This window comes from Chrysemys picta, chromosome 5 (genome assembly GCF_011386835.1).
Source record: "Chrysemys picta bellii isolate R12L10 chromosome 5, ASM1138683v2, whole genome shotgun sequence".
NCBI lineage: Eukaryota > Metazoa > Chordata > Testudines > Emydidae > Chrysemys > Chrysemys picta.
In genome coordinates, this window is record NC_088795.1 from 107,827,564 (window position 1) to 107,848,872 (window position 21,309).

General features: G+C 41.1%; 1 protein-coding gene across 4 annotated transcripts in view; it reads right to left on the reverse strand.

The window, feature by feature from the left end:
- The window catches only part of TBC1D19 (TBC1 domain family member 19), a 101,692-nt gene extending 83,306 nt beyond the window's left edge, over window positions 1-18,386 (reverse strand). For 2 of the 4 annotated variants that reach the window (XM_065597009.1, XM_065597008.1), the window contains exons 1-4: window positions 18,156-18,386; window positions 7,846-7,918; window positions 3,896-3,941; window positions 760-835 (exon numbers count right to left, since the gene is read on the reverse strand). In XM_065597009.1, coding sequence (XP_065453081.1) covers window positions 760-835; window positions 3,896-3,941; window positions 7,846-7,918; window positions 18,156-18,257 — 297 coding nt within the window. In that variant the 5' untranslated portion in view covers window positions 18,258-18,386. The remainder of the gene's footprint in view (window positions 1-759; window positions 836-3,895; window positions 3,942-7,845; window positions 7,919-18,155) is intronic. The other 2 variants (XM_005300298.5, XM_065597010.1) reach the window with 2 other exon arrangements.
- Window positions 18,387-21,309: the final 2,923 nt, after the last annotated feature.

Consider the following 21,309-nt stretch of genomic DNA (forward strand, 5'->3'; position numbering starts at 1 on the left):
CAGTTCCCAACCAAAATACATACATTGCAATAACAGCCAAAGATCATGCAAATCTTGGATTGGACTATTCAAGTCACATGAGACACTGCAAACAACCTACATCATAGGCTGCAATTCCCACATCTCTCGCAGATGAAAGGATGCCAATTTGATGTGGAATTTACTCGTAAAACATCATGAATAACTCAAACAAGGAAAGTAAAATATTTTCTCTGTGTTCAAGTTCCTCTTTTGATCTGTCTACCTATATTCCTCTTATTCTTCTGCATGTTCACTTAGTTCCTTCAGCTCTAGACTTCTGCCTACTCCTTTCACCATCCCATCAGTTTTCTCCATGCTGGATAATAAATCTTTCTTGTCTGGAAATGCCATTACCTGGGACAGCCTCTTTATCCTTTTGCACCCATTCCACTACCTGACTCTTCAAAATCTCACTTGATTAGCCATAAATGAAATGACAAATACCTCCTAAGCTTTTTTCCTAAATCATATTCTATTCTGTGAACCATTCTATTTTCCACATAATCTTTATAACACTCATTGATTGACCACTGTATCCTACTTCAACTTTATTCTACTTTATTTATGGATGCTGCCATTATGAAATATGACATACATTCATTTTTATACCTAAACACTTATAATTAAAAGTTACCATTTTAAATGTACAAAGATGTTTTAAAATTGTATGGTAGACATATACGGCATAAACTAAAATGCTCCAGTTGAAAACAGACAGATAGATTGATGACAACCAACCTGTGCTTTCCTCATATAAACTAAGGGTTCCTTCATGTGCTCAGGGGGTGCTGCAGGATGACAGGGTGAAGGGAACCTTAACAAAACAAAATTATGATTTGAATGTTAGATTAATTATTAAATACGTTGATGTCTTTTGCTCTTTGAACAAATTTTCTCAACTCCATAATTATTTTTAGAAGCAGTACAATATATGCAATAATAATTCTAAGCCCAAGGTCAAACCCCAACCTTAAAAAAAAAAAAAAAAAAAAAAAAAAGATCAATATCAATAAGTGAAATCCCAGTTCCCATCTTTGCATTATAGGTATTCACACTCTTAATTAGAAAAGAAATAGTAAAGGGTACTGTAAATCTCTGGCATGGTTGAAATGTGCACATTCATAACCCTAAACATAATTTCTGTCTTTGGATAAGACAATAACAATAATTTTGTGGATGGCAATCTAAACTTGAATGATGGGATTTCTCATAAAAAGCAGTCTCTTATCTTACTATGCATGTAGAGTACTTCAAGGACGTAAAATAAATATTCAAGGCTGTAGACAAGATTTTTTAACATAAATAGAACGTTTTGTAGAAACAACAGTTAATGACATCACAAATATTCATGAAAAATCAAATAATGTTTCATAAAAATTTTAAAGCAGTATTACAGAATAAGATAATGTCTAAATAAAATTATTTTCTCTTTCCAGGAAACGGTATTTCTCAAAAAAACAAGTTCAGTCTGTAACTTGATTAATTTTCACAACTGAACATGTCCAAAGTAACTGCATAATTTTGGAGTGCCAATCTCAGCAAGCTTGAATCTCTAGCCATAAATTGCATAGCAATAAAAACATGAAAGACGCAGGAAGAGAAGTAGCTAGTGGAATGAAGAACTGTCTAGACAAAATGCAAAATATGAACACCAAGAGATGCACTTCAGAAGTAAGACAGACAAGCAAAGTCCTGCAAAAATATTAGTAAAGAAATAAAAAAGAAAGTGTAGGGGTTTTAGAGAAATACCTTTTGTAAGTAAGAAAAAAAAATGTCTGTGCTTTACATGGTAGAAAAAATCCAGTGACTGACTGTAACCCTGGGATCCCTTAGTTCAAATGGGCAGAGGGCACATAAGATGCACAGTGTTTTACAGAGATCCTCTGGATTGGATACATGCGTAATTGTTTAAAGGTTAGCATGTGAGGTCTCTACTGAGAGCCATTAGCCCATTGGCTGTCATAATCATTGCAAAATGTATGTAAAGATAATATTTACAGAATTATGTATCTAAAATTACGCTCTTAAGATCTTGGAGATAAGACATATAACCAGGAGGTGACATACCTCGGAAGTTTTCCTTTCAAGCAGAAGGTAACAGACATCTATCTCTTGTCTGAGCATTTGTGTATTGTATGCCTCCTAATGTATGCCTATTGGTTTACTAAACCACAGGTAAAAGACGAGATTATAAAACCTACAAGAGAGGAAATCTACAGGAATAAACAAACAGCAAAGTGGGTATCTTGTCTATGAATAAAGATAAAGGATTGTTCTGCTATATCTTGAAGTGCAAAGCGACAAACAGAATCCCTCACCAAGGGAGGCAAATTGACAGCATGCTTGTGTCTCATGAAAGAAGGGTCAGAGCTAACTTGGCTATAATGTGCTGTAAGGATCTAGGGTGAGCAATACTCTACAAAACATGCGAGTACATTGTTAATTAAGTCTAGGCTCTAGAATGCAGATTACGATTTTATTTTATATGTACCCCATTTGTTTCCTATACTACTTCTTGCTACTACTACCACTTGAATCTCTACACTTTATTAAACTAACTTATATTTGATTTCACTATAAACACATCTAAGGGCGGTGTGCGAAGTGAAGCAGTGATCTGAGATAGAACTGGTAAGCTGGGGTGTACTGTTTCTTTGGAAATAGTGAATCTGTGAATATTGAGTGTGTTCAGTGAACCAGAATCTGAATGGCTCCAGGGAGACACTCGGAGGGCTTGAGGGTTTGAATGTGCCAATCGCTGACCTGCAAAGTGACAGCGCAGTCTGCGAGGCCTAGAGGGGAGTGTTTGTGTTACCCATGGCTAGTGGAGTTGGGATCTGACCAACGGCAGGCATAGTGAAAGCTTCTTGATGCTAAGGCCAGGTAGTAGTGAGGCACCTCACAGTCCTGGGTACCTCCAGGAATCCTCACACTGAAACAAGAATGAGTTGGCTGAACAGAGGTTCAGATGTTTTCAAGTGTGATATAAGCAACAACCATCAAATTAGAGACTGACCTTGTACACTTGGAGAAATATCTATATCTTAATACTAGAGCTTTTAATCGGGGCTCTAAAAGATGCAGGGGGAAAAAGAAAATCAAAACAAGTATGTCCTTTTTCTGCTGTTTTGTCCCTAAGTTAATGTAATCACAATTTGTATTACAGCAGTGTCTTGAGGTGCCTCAAACATCATAGGGTGCCAGTGTTCTAGGTAACGTAAATGGACTTAAGAGACAGTCCTTGCTCCAAAAAACATACACTCTAAAGGCAGACAAATGGTCTAAGAAAGGAAGTAATATTACCCCATTTTACAGATGGGGAGCTGAGGCACAGAAAGATCAAATGACTTGCCCAAGGGTAGAGCCAGGAATTGAACCAAGGTCTCCTGAGTCAGTGCCATAAGTAAAAGACCATTCTTATTTTCAAAATTTCTAGTACCCTTATGGAAATAAACTCAACATCTTTTCATAAAAGCAAAACTGGAAAGCAAAAGACAAGGAAAAAAAAAAACACTAGAAAAAAAAATCCAAACATTTTATTTACTTCCTTGTTTGCTCACCTGCGTGTTCAATGGCATCAGTATAGATCTTGCAGAAGATGATCTTGGTGATGTTTTTAAGAGCCTAAGTGACTTAGGAGCCTACATCCCATTTTAAAAAGTAGCTTAAGCACTTAGCAGCCTAAATCTCATTGAAAGTCATCCATTTTGGGGGTAGAAAAAGAAATCTGTGATGCACTAAAAATATAGGAACATAATTATACCTCCCTAGTGTGACATATACATAACGGTCTTGCAAATAATGCAGACATATCATACAGACAGATATAAATGTACATAAGCATATATAATAAAAATACTGAATAAAAACTCACACATTGAGTTCACTATAAACAGCATTCTGAAGCCTCTTTTCCCATCCTGTTTAAATAAAAAAAAAAGAAAAAAAAAAAGAAATTGGCAATCATTTCATAAACAAGTACACCTTTAAAGATCTGAAGTACGACTCAAGGGAATCTTTCAGATTCACTAAAGTTTGTGGTCTTCAATTCAATTTCACATCTACCTAAGTTCTCTCTCTTTCAGGCTCTCCCTAAAGGCACAGGAGGCAAGAAATAACTACACTAACAGAAGGTTAAAACACAGAAGGCCAAAGTAAAAAGTTGCATGTGCTCCCTTAATTCTGCCCCCTAGTTCAAAGCTTTACAATACAGTCTTCAGTTACAGAATCACAATTAAATGCAACCTTAGATACAATATAATACTTGTTTAATATGTTGATTATTGTATTCTTCAGGGCAAATGAACTCAAGCTCTTAGCATGCGTAGGGGACAATTTTCAAATTCAGAAAGTCGACATAACAACTAGGCAGTCATCCATTTTGGATCTGGTGTTGACCACCACGGATTAATTAGTTGCAAACACGAAGGTGGTTGGGAACTTGGGAGGAACTGATCATGATCTGATAGAATTCAAGATCCTAAGGAAAGGAGGACATGAGAACAGCAAAACAAGAACACTGGACTTCAAAAAGGCAGATTTCAATCAGCTCAGAGAAATATCAGGCAAGGTCCCATGGAAAGACCAATTAGGAAGAAAAGGAGTTGAAGGGGGCTGGCAGTTCCTAAAACATGTAGAGGCTCAATATCAAGCTATTCCAATGCAGAGGAAAGAAAAGAAGAGCCATAGGAGGCCAGTGTGGCTGCACAAGGAGCTTTTTAGTTATCTAAAAAGCTAAAAGGATACATACAGGAAATGGAGGAAGGGACATGTCACCAAGGAAATATACATGGGAATAGTGGGACAAAATCAGGAAAGCTAAGGCAAGACTGAGTGACAGCTGGCAAAAAAATGTTAGAGACAACAAGAAGGGGGTCTTCAAATATGTCAGACAAAACAAAGATCAGATTGGCGTGAGCCCACTGCTCAATGGAGAAGGTGAGCTGGTTTCGGAAGGCGACAGAAAGGCAGAGCTGCTCACTGCCTACTTTGCTTCAGTCTTCGTACAAAAAATAACAAGTGACTGGACAACAAGCAAAGTTATCATAGACAATAAAGGGGAAGGGATGCAGATCGAGATAAGTAAAGAACATGTCAGAGATCTTCTGAATTAATCCAAGTCAGTGGCCTGATGCTATTCACCCCAGGATGCTGAAAGAATTAGCTGAAGAAATCTCAGAGCCACTGTGTCATGCGGCAAGTACGCCCCATCCCCTCTTGGGGCAGGGTGAGGGTAATTACTTCCCCGCGGCCACATCTTTACTATCACCCCTTATCTTGGGGTAGCGTGACCTTGTCTTGGGGTAGTGGTAAAAGTCAATATGGCCACTCTCTCAGGGTTGTATGGCCTGATGGCCAGGGTCAGGACGACAGCCCCTTCCCACAAGGCTGTGGGACCCAATGGCTCAAGCCAGTATGATTACCCAGTTTGGCCAGGGTGTATGGCCTAGTGGTCAGAGTCAGTGTGGTCTCCAGTCTCAGCAAGGCCGTGTGGCCTAGTGGCAAGTGGTAAGGTTGTCCCCTCTCAGGGCTGCGTGCCCCAATGGCCAGAGTCAGGATAACTGCCCACTTCCGTAGGGCTGTGTGGCCTAGCAATCGGAGTCGGTAGGCTGCCCTGTTCAGCAGCGCTGTGTGGCCTAGTGACCAGAGTCTGTATAGCTACACTCTCTGGGGGCTTTGTGGCCCAATGGCCAGAGTCAGTATAATGGCCCTCTTCAGTAGGGAAACAGGCCCGTCACCAGGAGGGGGCGGGGGGGTGGGGGGGGAGGGAAGTGGCCAGGTAGGGGGACCCAGGCCCTCCCTACTTTACAAGGTCCCAGCTCAGAGTCCTGTCAGTGGCAAGTATACCCACTGACACAGTGGGGAATCCACCTGAAACACGGTAACCCCACTCGGGGGTGGGGGAGGGGTTGCATACTTGGAGGATAGAGCCAAACTTCAAAGAGATCTTGATAAACTGGAGAACTGAGCTATAGACAACAAAATTACATTTGTCTTTGTTGAACTTCACATAGGGAAGAAAAACCAAATGCACAAATACAGAGTTCAGGATAACTGGCTTGGCAGCAACACTGCTGAGAAGGATCTGGGAGTTGTGGTGGATCACAACTTCAGCATGAGTCAGCAATGCAATGCTCTTGCAAAAAAACCAAATGCAATTTTGGGTTGCATTAACAGAGGCATAGCATGCAAGTCATGGGAGGTGATAGTAGCACTCTACTCAGCGCTGGTTAGGCTTCAGCCAGAGTACTGTGTCCAATTTAGGTCACCAATGTATAGAGAGGATGTAGAGAAACTAGAAAGGATCCAGAAGCGAGCAACAAAGATGATTAAAGGGATGGAATGCAAGCCACATGAGCAAAGGCGGAAGAAACTGGGTATGTTTAAAAAAGATGCCATAAAAAAGATGAAGAAAAGTTGTTCTCTCTTGCCACAGAGAGCAGGATAACTGCTTATAAGTGCCTAAATGTCACCCCATTTTCAAAGGTGAGTTAGGTGGCTAAGTCACTTAGGCACTTTTGAAAATTTTATCCCTAGACTTGAAAAATGGTAAGTTCCCTTCTCTATAAGGTATGTATTTAAAGATTATTGAGTATGCAAGAGTTTTTTCCTTTTGCAGACAGACTTCTGGAAAGTATTGTAGAATGTCAAGTTGTTTCTTAGAGAAATTCACAGGCATTGTGCATATTAACAGTGTATCTTAAAATGACTTCTCATATTACCCTCTCTTATTTGAACTATTTTATATTTTATGCAACTACCCTTAAACAGTCTTAATAAAGTTCAGATATTACTTTCTCCAATTAGTGAATGTATTTTAAAAAAAAATATCGTTAAAGAGTTTCTTTAAATGTATTTAGATTTTACAAAATCTCAATAAATCATTCCATGATTTGGTAGTTTTACAGAACTTAAACTACAAAACATTCAAAAATTAAATTCCACAAAATGGGCTTCCCATCCAGCTTTAGTAAATGAATAAGTTTAATAACTACATTTAATAAGTTCCCACCAACATTTTTATTTACGACTATTATCTATTGAATCCCTACAACGGTGTCTTACATAACATAAAACAGACTCAGTGCCTGCCTTGCAGAGTTTACAATGTACTTCAGCAAGGTACTTAAGCATGTGCCTAACTTCAGTGGGACTACTCACATGCGTAAAATTCACCATATGCTTAAGTTCCTTGCTGAATCAGAGACTAGAATCCCAATGTCTTGGGTGGACTATTACACATGCTGGATGTCTTAACAACTTCAGTGGGACTCCACTCAGGCATAAGATTCTGCTCCTGCTGATGATCCCTTTGCAGTATCAGAACCTAAATGACCTGACATGGCAAGCAAAGACATGGCATAACAACGTAGACAAATACTGAGGGTAGGATAGCGTAACAGAAGTTACAGACACATGTTTATAAGGTGCTTCAATGTATGACATAATGATCCTTTTCTTCTTCCCACCTGCACATACCAAAGATGTTAATAAAACCACACCAATTTTTTTATGCTTGGAAAGTAATGATTTGAGATTGCATCTGAATGCACAGCTTTAATTTTGGCCATTTCTTTACTGGAGTAATTAATCATGCTGTCTTAACATGAGAAACAAAAATAAGACATTTAATTTTTGTTTTTAAAAGAAGATAGTACGAGCCTTAGTCTACAACGCTTTCAAGCTCTGCTGGTTGGAAATTGTTTTAAATAGAGCATGTAAATTCCATAAACTGGAATTACAGAATATTACATCTATATTTATTCACAAAAGTGTTTATACTTCTACAGATTCATCAACTGAATTGAATGAACTATTACAAACCTGAGGTCTTCAGAAAATCCTTAATATCTTCCTTTAGTGATTCAAGTTTAATTTCTGGTTTGTGTAGACTACCCTAATAAATAAAAAAAAATAAAAGCAGACAGGAGAGTAAGCTTTCTATTTTTAATTATGATATTAGAAACATTCTTATGACTACACAGGTAGAAGTAATATGCACAAGAGGAATGAATTTCAACTGTTGTGGAAACCATGAACTTAAAATTTCTGAGTTCAGGATCTCTGGAATCTCAGCCATAACATTGCATTTGGAAGATAATAATGGGAGAGTCTGTCATACAAAGATGTAATACATGGGAACTGTGAGTTGTAGACTTGGATATCGTAAAAGAGAAAGGAGCATAAAAAGATGCAAGAACATTAAAATACGGGGGAAATAGATTTTTTTTTTTTTTAGGCTCCAGAAGAACTGAAATAACTTAGTATAAAAATCTCCCACAGCAACTCCATAATATAGCTCCCTTAAAAGAAAAAAATCCAGAGTTTGAATAAGATTTGTCCAGACTAAACAAATCCTTTAGGGGCTGGAGCAGACCACTACCAAACTTCCAGGCTAAACTTAAGCCTGGTCTACACACAAAATTGTACCTGTACAACTAATGGTGTAATTTTATATCAATATAATTAAACCAATGCAACTTTTTGTGAGGATTCTCTTTTTCATAGATTCATAGATTCTAGGACTGGAAGGGACCTCGAGAGGTCATCGAGTCCAGTCCCCTGCGCTCATGGCAGGACCAAATACTGTCTAGACCATCCCTGATAGACATTTATCTAACCTACTCTTAAATATCTCCAGAGATGGAGATTCCACAACCTCCCTAGGCAATTTATTCCAGTGTTTAACCACCCTGACAGTTAGGAACTTTTTCCTAATGTCCAACCTAGACCTCCCTTGCTGCAGTTTAAGCCCATTGCTTCTTGTTCTATCCTTAGAGACTAAGGTGAACAAGTTTTCTCCCTCCTCCTTATGACACCCTTTTAGTACCTGAAAACTGCTATCATGTCCCCTTCTCAGTCTTCTCTTTTCCAAACTAAACAAACCCAATTCTTTCAGCCTTCCTTCATAGGTCATGTTCTCAAGACCTTTAATCATTCTTGTTGCTCTTCTCTGGACCCTCTCCAATTTCTCCACATCTTTCTTGAAGCATAAAACTTGAAACTTTATATCAGTTTAAACCTGACATATTGATATATCTGGAACCTATAAATTTGGTGCCGGCTAAACCGATATAAGCAGTTTTAAACTGATAAAAGAGTCCAAAACAAAAGTTGCATTGGTTTAATTAAACCAATTTAAGTTACACCATTACAACGTCTGTGTAGACAAAACTTCAATCTTAAAGATGAAACAGGCCTCTACATGAGCCAGCCTAACTTCAGTCCCAACCTAAGCCCCCAAAAGCTAGAGCTGGCTTCTACCTAAATGAAGTTTACAAACAGTGGCAGATTACTGCATGGGCTGATAGGGCCCATGCCCCAGGGCTAAAACCAATTTGGGGGCCCTGACCCCTGCTCCTCCTCTCCCTCCTCCCTTCCCCTCAGCCCTGCTCCTCCTCTTCCCCAAGGCCTCACCCCCTGGCCCAGCTGGAACACAAAGCTTGAGGTAGGGTAAGCCTATTCCCCCTGCCCCAACACAGAGCTGGCCAAGCCGCTGGTCCCACCCCACACGGAGCTGGTCCAAGAGGGACACCCTCCCGCAATACAGTGCAGAGCTGATCCAATCCTCTCTCGTTTTCCCCCCTGCACAGGGCTGGCCCAAGCCCCACTGCTCACCACCCAACAAACCTCACCACTCACCCCCAGACCCTTTTTGGCAAAATTGAGCATTTGTCCTGTTTGCTCTTGCCAACTGGCAACAATAAACAGGACAAAGGCACAGTTTTGCCAAAAAAAGTCCAAACATCTGAGGCCAAAATGGGACATATCACCCTAGGCCGGGGTCCCCAAACTTTTTTGGTTGTGCCCCCTCTGACCCGGTCCACACTCCCCCCCCGGGAGCCAGGACCAGGAGTGGGCCAGATTTAGGGGCCTGGAGCAGCAGTCAGGGGCCGGGAGCGGGGCCATGGCTGCAGCTGCGGCCGGGAGCAAAGCCACAGTTGGGGATACGGGCAGGGCAGAGCTGGGCCCCACAGTGCCCCTGAACATTGCTCCATGCCCCTAGGGGGATGTGCCCCACAGTTTGGGGACCACTGCCCTAGGCTGTGGTAAGAGCCACCCAGGGAGCCTGGGTAACTGTGAAGAGCCCCAGACCCTCCACTTGCTGTGGGCAGGTGGCTGTGGTGTCCGAGAGCAGCCCCCAGCATGTCCCTACCCTCATGGCACGCCGCCAAGGGCTCCCCCAGTGGCCAGGGTTTCCTGGGCAGCTCTTACCACAGCCCGGCTTCCAGCCAGGATAGGGGGCAGGATCTTGGAGGGCCCAAATGTTCTTTGTACCCAGAGCCCCAGTAAATCTTAATCTGCCTCTGTTTACAAATTAACAATCTATTTACAAACTAACAATGTGTTAGCTCCAGCCCTAGTAGGATCTACCCAGTCACCACTGCATCTGAGTTTCTCAGTTGGCAGCAAACACTCTTGTTCAGTTTTCCCAATGTAAATGTATTAGTTGAGTGGAAAGGAGAAACCAGCCCTAAAGACATACAGATGCTCCCCGATTTATGTAAGCATTCCGTTCCAGAATACCTTGCGTAACTTGAATTTTGCGTAAGTCAGAAATGTATACCCGACAATTACGCAAAAAAAAAAAAAAAGAAAGAAAACCTCCTATTTCTAGCTTACAGAACTTTTTCCGTAAATGCGGATTTGCATAAGTCGGGTTTGTGTAATCCGGGGGGGGGGGGGGGCATCTGTACCCTGCAGTTGGTTTCTACCTTAAATACCAAGGAAAATGCGAAAGGAAACTAGTTCCAATTACCTATTAAGTCTTGTACCAATCAATCCCCCACTCCCTGTAACAGTCAATTTTTTGCGATATGTATCCTCTTTTATACATAATGGAATGATTTCACGCTGTGGCTATTTGGATGTATATTTAATTATATGTATTACTTAATTGGAATAGCTATATACATTTACAACACTTGTAATCTTAAATGTATGGAAAACTTAAACATTACTTTAATTTACTTGAAGTTACTTTAATAGGAAACACATGGACCAATAAAATAAGGAAAATGAAGTACAAAACATTCCTTAATCCTAATCTTACTTTGAATTAGTGTTAAATTTGAATCTCAAAGCACAATTGGACAATTACTACAATAGTGACAATTACTAATTACTGGAAGAACAAATTCCAAACATCATCAAAGTTTCCATTCTGAATAATATTGTTTACTAGGTTGTTCCATTCATTTATTAGTTCTTGAGTGATATGGGGGCGGAGAGGTCTTTCGTTTTCATTTCTGTCCCTTAGCAAAGCCTTAGAATTGTTCAGAATACTATGGTTTGGAGTATGTACACACGTCGTCCTAATAGCTCACATTTTTTTAGTCCTGGGATCAACCTGCTTCTGTGTTTCAGGAATGGATATCATACTCTCCTCACTCACATCCTTTTTCAGCTGTATATTCAACTGATTTGACTATATAAAGTAATAATATGTTGACCATTTACTAGTTCTACACACTGTCTAAATATTTTCAGTCTTCCATTTAAAGTCTTTTCTTCTTAGGTAAGTGCCATGACTTTTGTATATGTTTATTACTGTTCATCTGGCTAGTTTCACACAAGTGCAAATGTTTTAGCTTTAATTGCTGATATCTCCCTAATCATAACACTCTCTCAAAATGGTCATAAGAAAACGTTCACAGTTTTGCTTGCTAGGTAATTTATATTACTAAAACCCAAAGAAGTCCAAGTGCTAATTTTGGTTGGATTTTAATTTATACCCCCTTTTCAGAAAAAAAAAGTTATGAACATGTTTGAGCCAATTTTAGAGTATAGAAACCTGATTGACATTGACACCAATAGCCTTGTCTACATTTGAGCATTTCTACATTAAATTATGTTTGATAGCTAGGGAACAGTGTAGTGGTAAAGTGAAGCACTGTTCATATACAAGTACAAATAATATAGCAATTGAAATGGAAAACAATTGAGAGCAAGTAACAATTAGTCTCAGCTTTTAGGCAGAAGTAGGTCATTTTAAATTTGCTGGATAGGTTTTGTAAATTATAATATTTGCAGTTTTAATCAACTCCCTAGGTTTCATTTGAAGATAGAAATTTGCTGCAAATAAGGTACACATCTGCAAGGTAGTTCATGTGTACATACATAACTAATAAAGATCTTCCGTGAATCAAACTTAAGTTGTTTCTGAACTCCTTAATCTGTTTAACGTATTCATAACAGTATTCAATTTAAAATTCTTCACACTGCAAATGTTACTGCTGAACAATATAGACAAGAAGATTACAATCTCTATGAATACGAGAACATGTCAGTAAGTTCTCTGTTAAATATGATACATGAAAAGAAATGTATTATCTATAATGAATCATGAGCCTACTATTGTTTGATATATTTTGGTATATAATGTTGCATATTACAGAGATGATCACTTTCTAAATGTGAACTTTCATATCAGCGAAGTTCAGTATCAATAATTCTTCTAGTACTGAAAAAAAGATCAAAATAGTTTCCTTGATTATCTGATCTCACAGTCTGTCCACCCTAGCTAAGCTACTATAATGTCCATCTGCCTTTCCTTTAGCCACACCCATCCAGGTAGTGTCAATACCTTGACACTTACTCCTCCAACCTCAGGTCCATCAAAAAGCTGCTGCTAAGGTCATCTTCCTGAGCAGTCATTCCCATCATGTCACCCTCTTCCCCTTCTTTAATTACCTCAAGCGGCTCCCCTTTCACGACCAAACCAGATATACCTTCTTATCCACACTTTAAGATCCCTTATGATCCTTTCTATCTTATCTGCCTTCTCCACTTGGCCAACCTCTATCACCCAAAAGTCTGCTTCTTCTACAAGCACCTTCACATATTCATATTCGATGCTGATTCTTATGCACGAAACTCCCTCTCATAACTTATCTATAAAGCCACAACCCTGTCTTCTTACAAATCCCTCCTCAAGACCCACTGCTGAGATGCCAACAATAAATTGCAATCTGAAAAGGGTCATGCAGGTGGCAACAGGAATTACTGGTATCGTTAATATCACATTTGTTTATGTTTTTAAAAAATTACTCTGCTTAAGTTTTCATCTCTTCTTTTACTCCACTTCTCCCCACTGTATGTCTAATGTCTGGATAGGGTTTTTCTACATGTCAGAAGGACAGTTTATGAATCTTCTGCCCCAATGAAATGCTGGGGCCTATTTTTTTTTAAATTATCTGTCCATCCAGCCAGATATTTTTATGGTTACAGTAGGTTCTGAGTGACTCACAATCATTAACAAATTTTTATGAGTGCTCAATGGAGGTGGAAATTCCATTTCACAAAAGTTTATAAGATTTCAATATTTGGCTTCATTTCAAATCAGAATGAAACCAGAAAATTTCATAATTTTCCACAAAAGTCTGACAAATTATTTCAGATCAAAACATTTCATTTTGATTTTGACGTTATTATAATGTAATAAAAAATGTAAAAAGTCATTTCAAAATGAAATATCAAAACATTTCATTCCAAAAATGTCAAAACAGGGCATTTCAACATTGTAGGAACTTTTTTCCCACAATTTTTCTCTTAGAGAAAATTTTTGCAAACTCTACACAATGTCACAAAGCATTTGATTTCAATGGAACCATATTTTTCAGTGGATTAAGACCCTTGTCAAAAGACAACGGGGACAAGTGTGTCTGTCCCCTGTGTATTCAATAGCCCTTTGGTTGGGGCACTTACCTAGGATGTGGGAGACCGCAGTCTGAATCTCTGCTCTGCTTGATTTGGAGCATTGACTTGAAGCCAGGGCTCTCAAATCACAGGTGAGTGCCCCAGAATATAGGGTCTCTCTCTCTCTCTCTGATCCAATGAATATTTAAATTATTTATATACAGTGGAACAGTTCTAACAGAAGAGATTGAGAGAGACCCACTCCATTACAGGCAATAGACTGGTGGTCAGGCACTCATTAGAGCTGTGGGAAACCTGTGTCCACATCCCTGCTCCAAATCAGGTAGAGCAGGGATTTGAATATGGGTCTCCCACATTCCAAGTGAATACCCTGACCACTGGGCTATTGGCTTTAGTGTGCGCGGGGGGCGGGGGGGAGGGGGAAAGGGTGTCTCTCCCTCTCATTTTTTGTGAGGAAGAGGCTGACCTGGCTTAGGCACCTAACTCCAGGAGAGGGTTCATGGCTGAAAAGCTGAAGTAGTGCTCTCCAGCCTTTCAGTCAGGCACCTAAGCCTCTTTGAGGATCTGAGCCCTTCAGCCTTGTCCCTTTCCTTTGCATTTCACTTGTGGCTCGCTCAGGCAGCTGCCTGCTCAGTTTGCTGGCTTCTGAGAATCCCTTTCTTAAGTGTCTAACTCTCCCCATGCACTGTATGGGAAGGCTGGGTGCCAAACTGTGGGCTATGAATTCCAGTGGGCAGGAGGGGCACTTAGGAGTTCATTTAAGTCCCCTTTGTGAATCAAGCCTTTGGTCCCTACCTTCTAGTTACTGTGGCTCAGAGGTATATTCAAACCTTTTTAATACTCTTGGGTTAGAGCTAATCTGCCATCAGAGTGAATTATCAAAGATAACTCTGAGTTTTTATGCAGGGTTCTAGCATCTCACATCAACTTGATGCTGAAGAATCCTGTAAAATAAGTTGCTGTTTCCACTATGTGCTTGGCAACTTAATTATCCTAAATACTGTAAGTAACATATCACACATGAAAATTTAAGAAATAAAGGAGAAGTCTTGTCTCTTCTTTACAATCCCCTTTTCCTTCTTGTATCCAAAAACATAACCAACTTGTATCTCTACTCAGATCCAAAGACTCAACATTCATAAACGTCATTCTTAAGCAACCCAGTTTTTTCAGAAGTTCTGTAAGCTGACAACAGAAACTGTTTTTTGAGCTCTGCCTGCTAGAACTAAAAAAAACCACACACATTAATGAGTATAGCAAGAATTTTGTTGTTATTTTAAATATTAGTTCCCCAATGTTTTAATTAGGCTCAGTAAATATCACTAACTCTAAAAATTTGTACACTAATTTTAAAGGGGCATTATGTGGACACACATATCTTGACTTACATCCTGACATTTGTCAGATATTGTACATGCACATGCATGTGCATACAAAATTTTGAAGAATGGATTTTGAGTGATTTGAGGGTTTACAATGTTATTTACACAGCACTCCCAAAGTGATTTTTTATATTTTTTAAAAACAAATGAGAGCTAAAAGTTAAGTTTTCTCTTGGAAGAATTTATATCAGCAACAAAACAGATCTCAATATCACTGAGATTTATCTAAAATTGGCTTCATGTAGAGAGGTTCAATTCTGCAGTTAGTACAGATTTATTTATACCACAACATTCAGGTCAGAAACAGAATGTAACTAACAAGCAGACTAGAACATAGATCATGTTTCAGAGATAAATAGGAGTTGAGGTGTCTTGCATAAGAATAGCAAGATTTTGTACACAATCTGCAGCTTCAAAAGTTAGTCAATTTAATGGTCTGATTAGGCAGTAATTTGAGACTAACAATAACAAAATTCAACAAATCACAAAAACAAAACAGACAAGGCCTGGATCCCTCCCCCAAAAACCCATTACAAACATCCAGTATAGAGAAAACTTGAAAATGGATCAGAGTTTTGGCAGAAAAGATAAAACAAGAGAGATCTATATTGTTCGTAAGGGGAGGATAATTGTGAGGTTCATAAATTAACTCAGAATCAAAGAGAATGCACATATTCCTGGAAAAACCCAGGATCCAAAGGTAACCTCTTAAAAAGCAAGAATAAATGATGGAACAATTGCAATCAGGACCAAGAAACACTACCTCAACTTTGTCAGTATTCATTTAAACTACAAATCCCCCAAAATGGCTAATCACATTTAGAAATGCTTTTGTAGGTAGACATCAAATAATGTCAAATTCAAGCTGCTCTCTTCACCTTTACAAAGCTTCATCCTACTCTACCCTCATCTCCTAAGTATTCGCAATATTTAAACTCTGGCCAATCTGCCTTCTTCTTACCCTATTTGTCTCCTTTACCTTCTCCATATGACTGGAATAATCTCCCTACCAATATATACCAAGCTCCTTCCTTCTCCTTCCACAAACTTCTAAAATCCACCTATTCTGTGAAGTTTTTAAGAGAGACTGGGCTGTGGCCATTATGTACTGTTCTGTTTGTACTGTTGGTTTTCACTTATATATTTAGATTATAAATCTTCTTTTGTGTTTGGTAGTGACCTACATAGCACTTACAACACTATGTTCATTTACTTATCTATATAAACAAGAGAGCAGAAGATACAGATCTGGAACTGCAGACAAATTATATTTAACAATTGCATATAATTATGATGGATAATATAGATTTTTATTTTTAAGTTTTTTATTTTTATCTATTTAAATTTCACAATTGTGGGAAATTATGTAGGAGGCTAGACAATGGCTAGTCAGACAATAATTACTTAATGACAGTAAATGTTGAGGTTCAAAAAGTTTAAGCTTTATAACTGTTAATACACAAATTGTCAACATCATATGTCAAAATATACCAAGTAAATATAATTAAATCAAATTCTAAAAAGTTTGCAAGCAGCATTTTTCTTACTTTGGCGATCTGTAAATTACCTTTATCATTGATGGAATTTTTTTTGTCAGTTTGTGCGTGTACATTGAAATGGACTTTTATCAATAAAAATTTAATCCTTTCAAGACTATTTAATAACAATGAAAGTCAGGGGACAGCACTAATAGATATAAAGAAAAATAATACAGGGTCCAACACAGAACCCAAACAATCAGTCGGAAGCCTACACTGACATAAAAGTGAAATGGCATGATCCCACACAGAACCCAAACAATCTGAGAGCTATAAATTAAATCAACAGAGCAATGAATCATGGAAGTCAAAAGTGGACAGCCACGGAACATAGCCTTGTCTAATACAGGAATACTAAAGTAAGGCAAATAACCATGTGTTTTATCCACTAAAACATCATTTATACAACATAAGGGACACTGTCAATTTAAATATTGTCCACAATTGAAATTTTGTAAAAAAAACAAAAACAAAAACCAAGATTTTATAAAATGTAATACCAAATTAGATGTTTTCATAATGTTTTTAAAGTTTGAAACCCAGAACTAAGAACCTGAAAATAAAATTGATAAACTAGACAAAAGTTAAATTGACTTAATTGATTTTATTACCAAGCCAAGAGAAAGACAAAGAAAAAAAGATAGTAACAAAAACTGGAGTTTCAAAAGAAACTACAGAGAATAGGATCATGCAAACAGATATTGCCATGAGCAATACGACAAGATGTCATCCACAAGAAAAAGCGGGGGGAAGGGCGGGAAATACATGAAGACAGAGTTTTAGGCTACAAATTCATTTCAGGCCATAATGTTTGTGGCTGTTCCGCCACAATCCACAGGACAGGATGTCCACTTAGGAGATACATATTAAAACAACATCTCTTTGCCTTTAAGAACACCTAAAAAAACCCTAAAAGTGGATATAGAGTGCAGTGAGAATACCGGTGAGAACAAAGGATCACAATTATTACAACATCATTTTCTGGTGCATATTTCATTTATTTTCCTTCCTTTTCACCAAATCCTTATGTTCTGAGGGGAAACCGCAGGAGGAGAGGGAGTTAAAAAAAAACCGCATCCCAAATTAAGGATTAAAAAACGACCCAATTCATTTGGTGGAGCAATTTGAATGAGTGCGACTTTAACCAGATTATTAATATACACAGAGAAATCCTCCCTCCCCGGAGGGTGAGGATATAAATACTGTCCTGACAGTTAAGCAGCGAGTCTCCTGGCCCTGCAGAAGGGTGAAAGGTTTAGGGCAGGTCTGACTCCCTCTCCTCTGGACAGGCACAGGGTCCCCACGTTCATCCCCGCCTTGCGGCATCCGCCCAGCAGTGTCCGTGGCGAATGCTGGGCGTGTGCGTCCAGCCAGGGAGGGAAGGGAGGACAAGTGGCAGGGGTGACGGGGGGATGGAGAGAGGGACACGGAGAAAGGCCGGGGCGGAGGGGAGCAGAAAGGGAGACGGATGCATGGAAGGAAGGGACGGGCGGGGATGCAGCGGGTCAGGCAAGCAGCGGGGGGAGGGCAGCCGCGGGCCGGGGACTGGGCTCACCCGGGCCTGCCGCTCCAGCTGGGAATGGAGGCTGGAGCCCTTCAGCCGCTGCACGATCTGAGCGATGGCCAAGGAGAGGCCGGTGTCCTGCTCCAGCATCATCCCAGCGCAGACCGGCGGGATGCGTGCCCGGCCAGCACTCCTCGTCGCCCTAGCGGGGCCAATTTCAGGGGGACACCCTCGCTCCTTTCTGCTACTTCACTGACGGCGTTACCAAGCAACTAAGGGAGCGGAAAGCGGCGCTCTGCTGCGGATTCCGGCTGGAAACTGGCTTCCCCACAGCAGAGTTCCGGGCTCCGGCCCTTCCCCAGCCTGGTTCTGAACTAGCCCGGGGCACCATAGACAAAGTGCTGGCCCTGTCGATACCAAAGGCAAAACTAACCTTTACTGCAAAAGGCCAGTATTTCACCCTCAGCCCCTGAGCAGGAGACAGGCTCCCAGCCCCACCTGCTGTCCAGAATAAGAGACCCCCCTCCCCTCTCCCAGCACTGACTGCAGCATTCACTAGTGTCACCACCAATGTGTTCCACCTACGTAGGGTTACCATACGTCCGGATTTTCCCGGACATGTCCGGCTTTTTGGGCTCCAAATCCCCGTCCGGGGGGAAATCCCAAAAAGCCGGACATGTCCGGGAAAATTGGGACATGTGGGGCCGGTGGTGCCGAGCCGGGGGCCGGGGATCGGGCCAGCGGGGCGGGGGCCAGGCCGGCGGTGCTGAGCCAGGGGCCGGGGGTGCCGGGCCGGGGGTGCCGAGCTGGGAGCCGGGCCGGGGACCGGCAGTGCTGGGCGGGCCGGGGTGCTCGGCCGGGGGCTGGCCCGGGGCCAGCACCCCAAGGCCCGAGCCGACCCAGGCTGGAGACGCCGGGGGGGGCCAGACTGGACCGCGCCTCCTCCCTCCACCCCCGCCTTACCTGCTTCAGGCTTTCCGCGAATCAAATGTTCACGGGAAGCAGGGGAGGGGGCGGAGTTGGGGCGGGGACTTTGGGGAAGGGGTGGAGTTGGGGCGGGGCCCCATGGAGTGTCCTCCTTTTGGACACTCAAAATATGGTAACCCTACACCTACGGAGCCAGTCACCATGACAGGGCAATCTCCACCCCACCAGCACTGCCCTGCTGCCTCATACACTGTTCCTATGCCTCCTGTTACACTTTTCTGGGGCTGACCCCTACGAGCCTACTGCATCACCATAGCACCCCATGGCAAAGCCATGACATGCCATCCCAGGGCTTTACATGCCATCCTGGGCTGGGACCACACCATAATTAAAGCATTGGGGTGGTTAGAATTGGGAGGCATAGGCTGTACGCTTAGCTCTGCACTGACTTTCTCTGAGTCTTTTGGCAAGACATTTAGGCCTGGCATAAAAAATGAGATTGACCTCGCTATGGCACGCAGAGCAGTGAAAATATTTCTGCCCTGAGTGCCAGGCCTAGGAAGAATTATTCTATCACTGTAGCTACAGCCTATTTCTGGAAAACCTCCACCGTTGATATAGGAAGTGTCTATACTACAGCAGCATAGCTGCAGCTATGGTGATCTCTCACATATTCCTGGAATACGGGACTGTGACGTTGCACTCTATATGATTTTATGAAAATATGCTAATGTAACTGGAATATGCTTCATGCAAAAGGTCTTTTGTAAGGTATCATTACAAAGCTTATAATCTACTGAGTGTGGTCATCCTATTTGTATAAAGGTATCACTCTTGTATCTGGAACTAGAAATATTAAATATAACTCTGAGGGCCTATTGTAATTATGCAAAGTGTGGGCCATTAATGGTGGTTTGGAATCTTGATGACTCCCATTAACCAGGACAACTGTCTGCAGATGGCTCTGTTTTACTTGTAAGTCTCCCTGTATATGTGTGTGCTGGCAAGTGGGTAATGAAGACTTACAGTGACATGTGATCATGTCACCTGAACTGGAATCTTTAACCTGGTGCTTTTCCATTGAAAAGGTGGGGGTGGGAACCCAGAGGGACAAAGGATTCCCGCCTTATGCAAAAGATATATAAATGGGTGGAACAGAACAAAGAGGAGCCATCACGAGAAATCCCCTAGCTACCACCTGAACTAGAACAAGGGCTGTACCAGGGGAAAGGATTGTGCCCAGACTAGGAAGGTGTTCAGTCTGTGACTTATTGAAACATCTTTCAGGGTGAGATTTTATCTGTACTCAATTGTATTACTGTATTAGGCTTAGATTTGCATGTTTTATTTTATTTTGCTTGGGAATTCACTTTGTTCTGTCTGTTACTACTTGGAACAACTTAAATCCTACTTTCTGTATTTAATAAAATCACTTTTTATTTATTAATTAACCCAGAGTATTTATTAATACCTGGGGGGGTGGGCAAACAGCTGTGCATATCTCTCTATCAGTGTTATAGAGGATGAACAATTTATGAGTTTACCTTGTATAAGCTTTATACAGGGTAAAATGGATTTATTTGGGTTTTAGACCCTATTGGGAGTTGGGCATCTGAGTGTTAAAGACAAGAACACTTCTGTAAGCTGCTTCTGTAAGTCTGCAGCTGTGGGGCAAGTAATTCAGACCCTGGGTCTGTGTTGGAGCAGACGGGAGTGTCTGGCTCAGCAAGACAGGGTGCTGGGGTCCCGAGCTGGCAGGGAAAGCAGAGGCAGAAGTAGTCTTGGCACATCAGGTGGCAGCTCCCAAGGGGGTTTCTGTGATTCTAACCTGTCACAGGGACACTCCAGTACTTCTGGGAACAGCCCCCGCTGGCATGACCTTGGACACTCGGTTAGGGTTACCATATTTCAAGTTCCCAAATAGATGACATTGCCAGGGAGCGTTGGAGGGGGAGGCAGGGTTCAATTTTTATGACACTATCATACCATGCCACCCTTACTTCTGCGCTGCTGCTGGAAGTGGTGCTGCTTTCAGAGCTGGGCGGTTGGTCAGCAGCCGCCGCTCTCTGGCCGCCCAGCTCTGAAGGCAACGCCACTAGCAGCTGCAGCGCTGAAGTAAGGGTGGCAAACCAGTAAACATACACACCGCTATTAAGACATGCCAGGAATTGTAATTCTACCAGAAGCAATGTTGGAAAAGGACGAGCAAGGAAAAATCATGGACCTTTCTTCATATTTCAAAAATCCACCCAGACGGAGATCAGAGGACCAAAAAGGA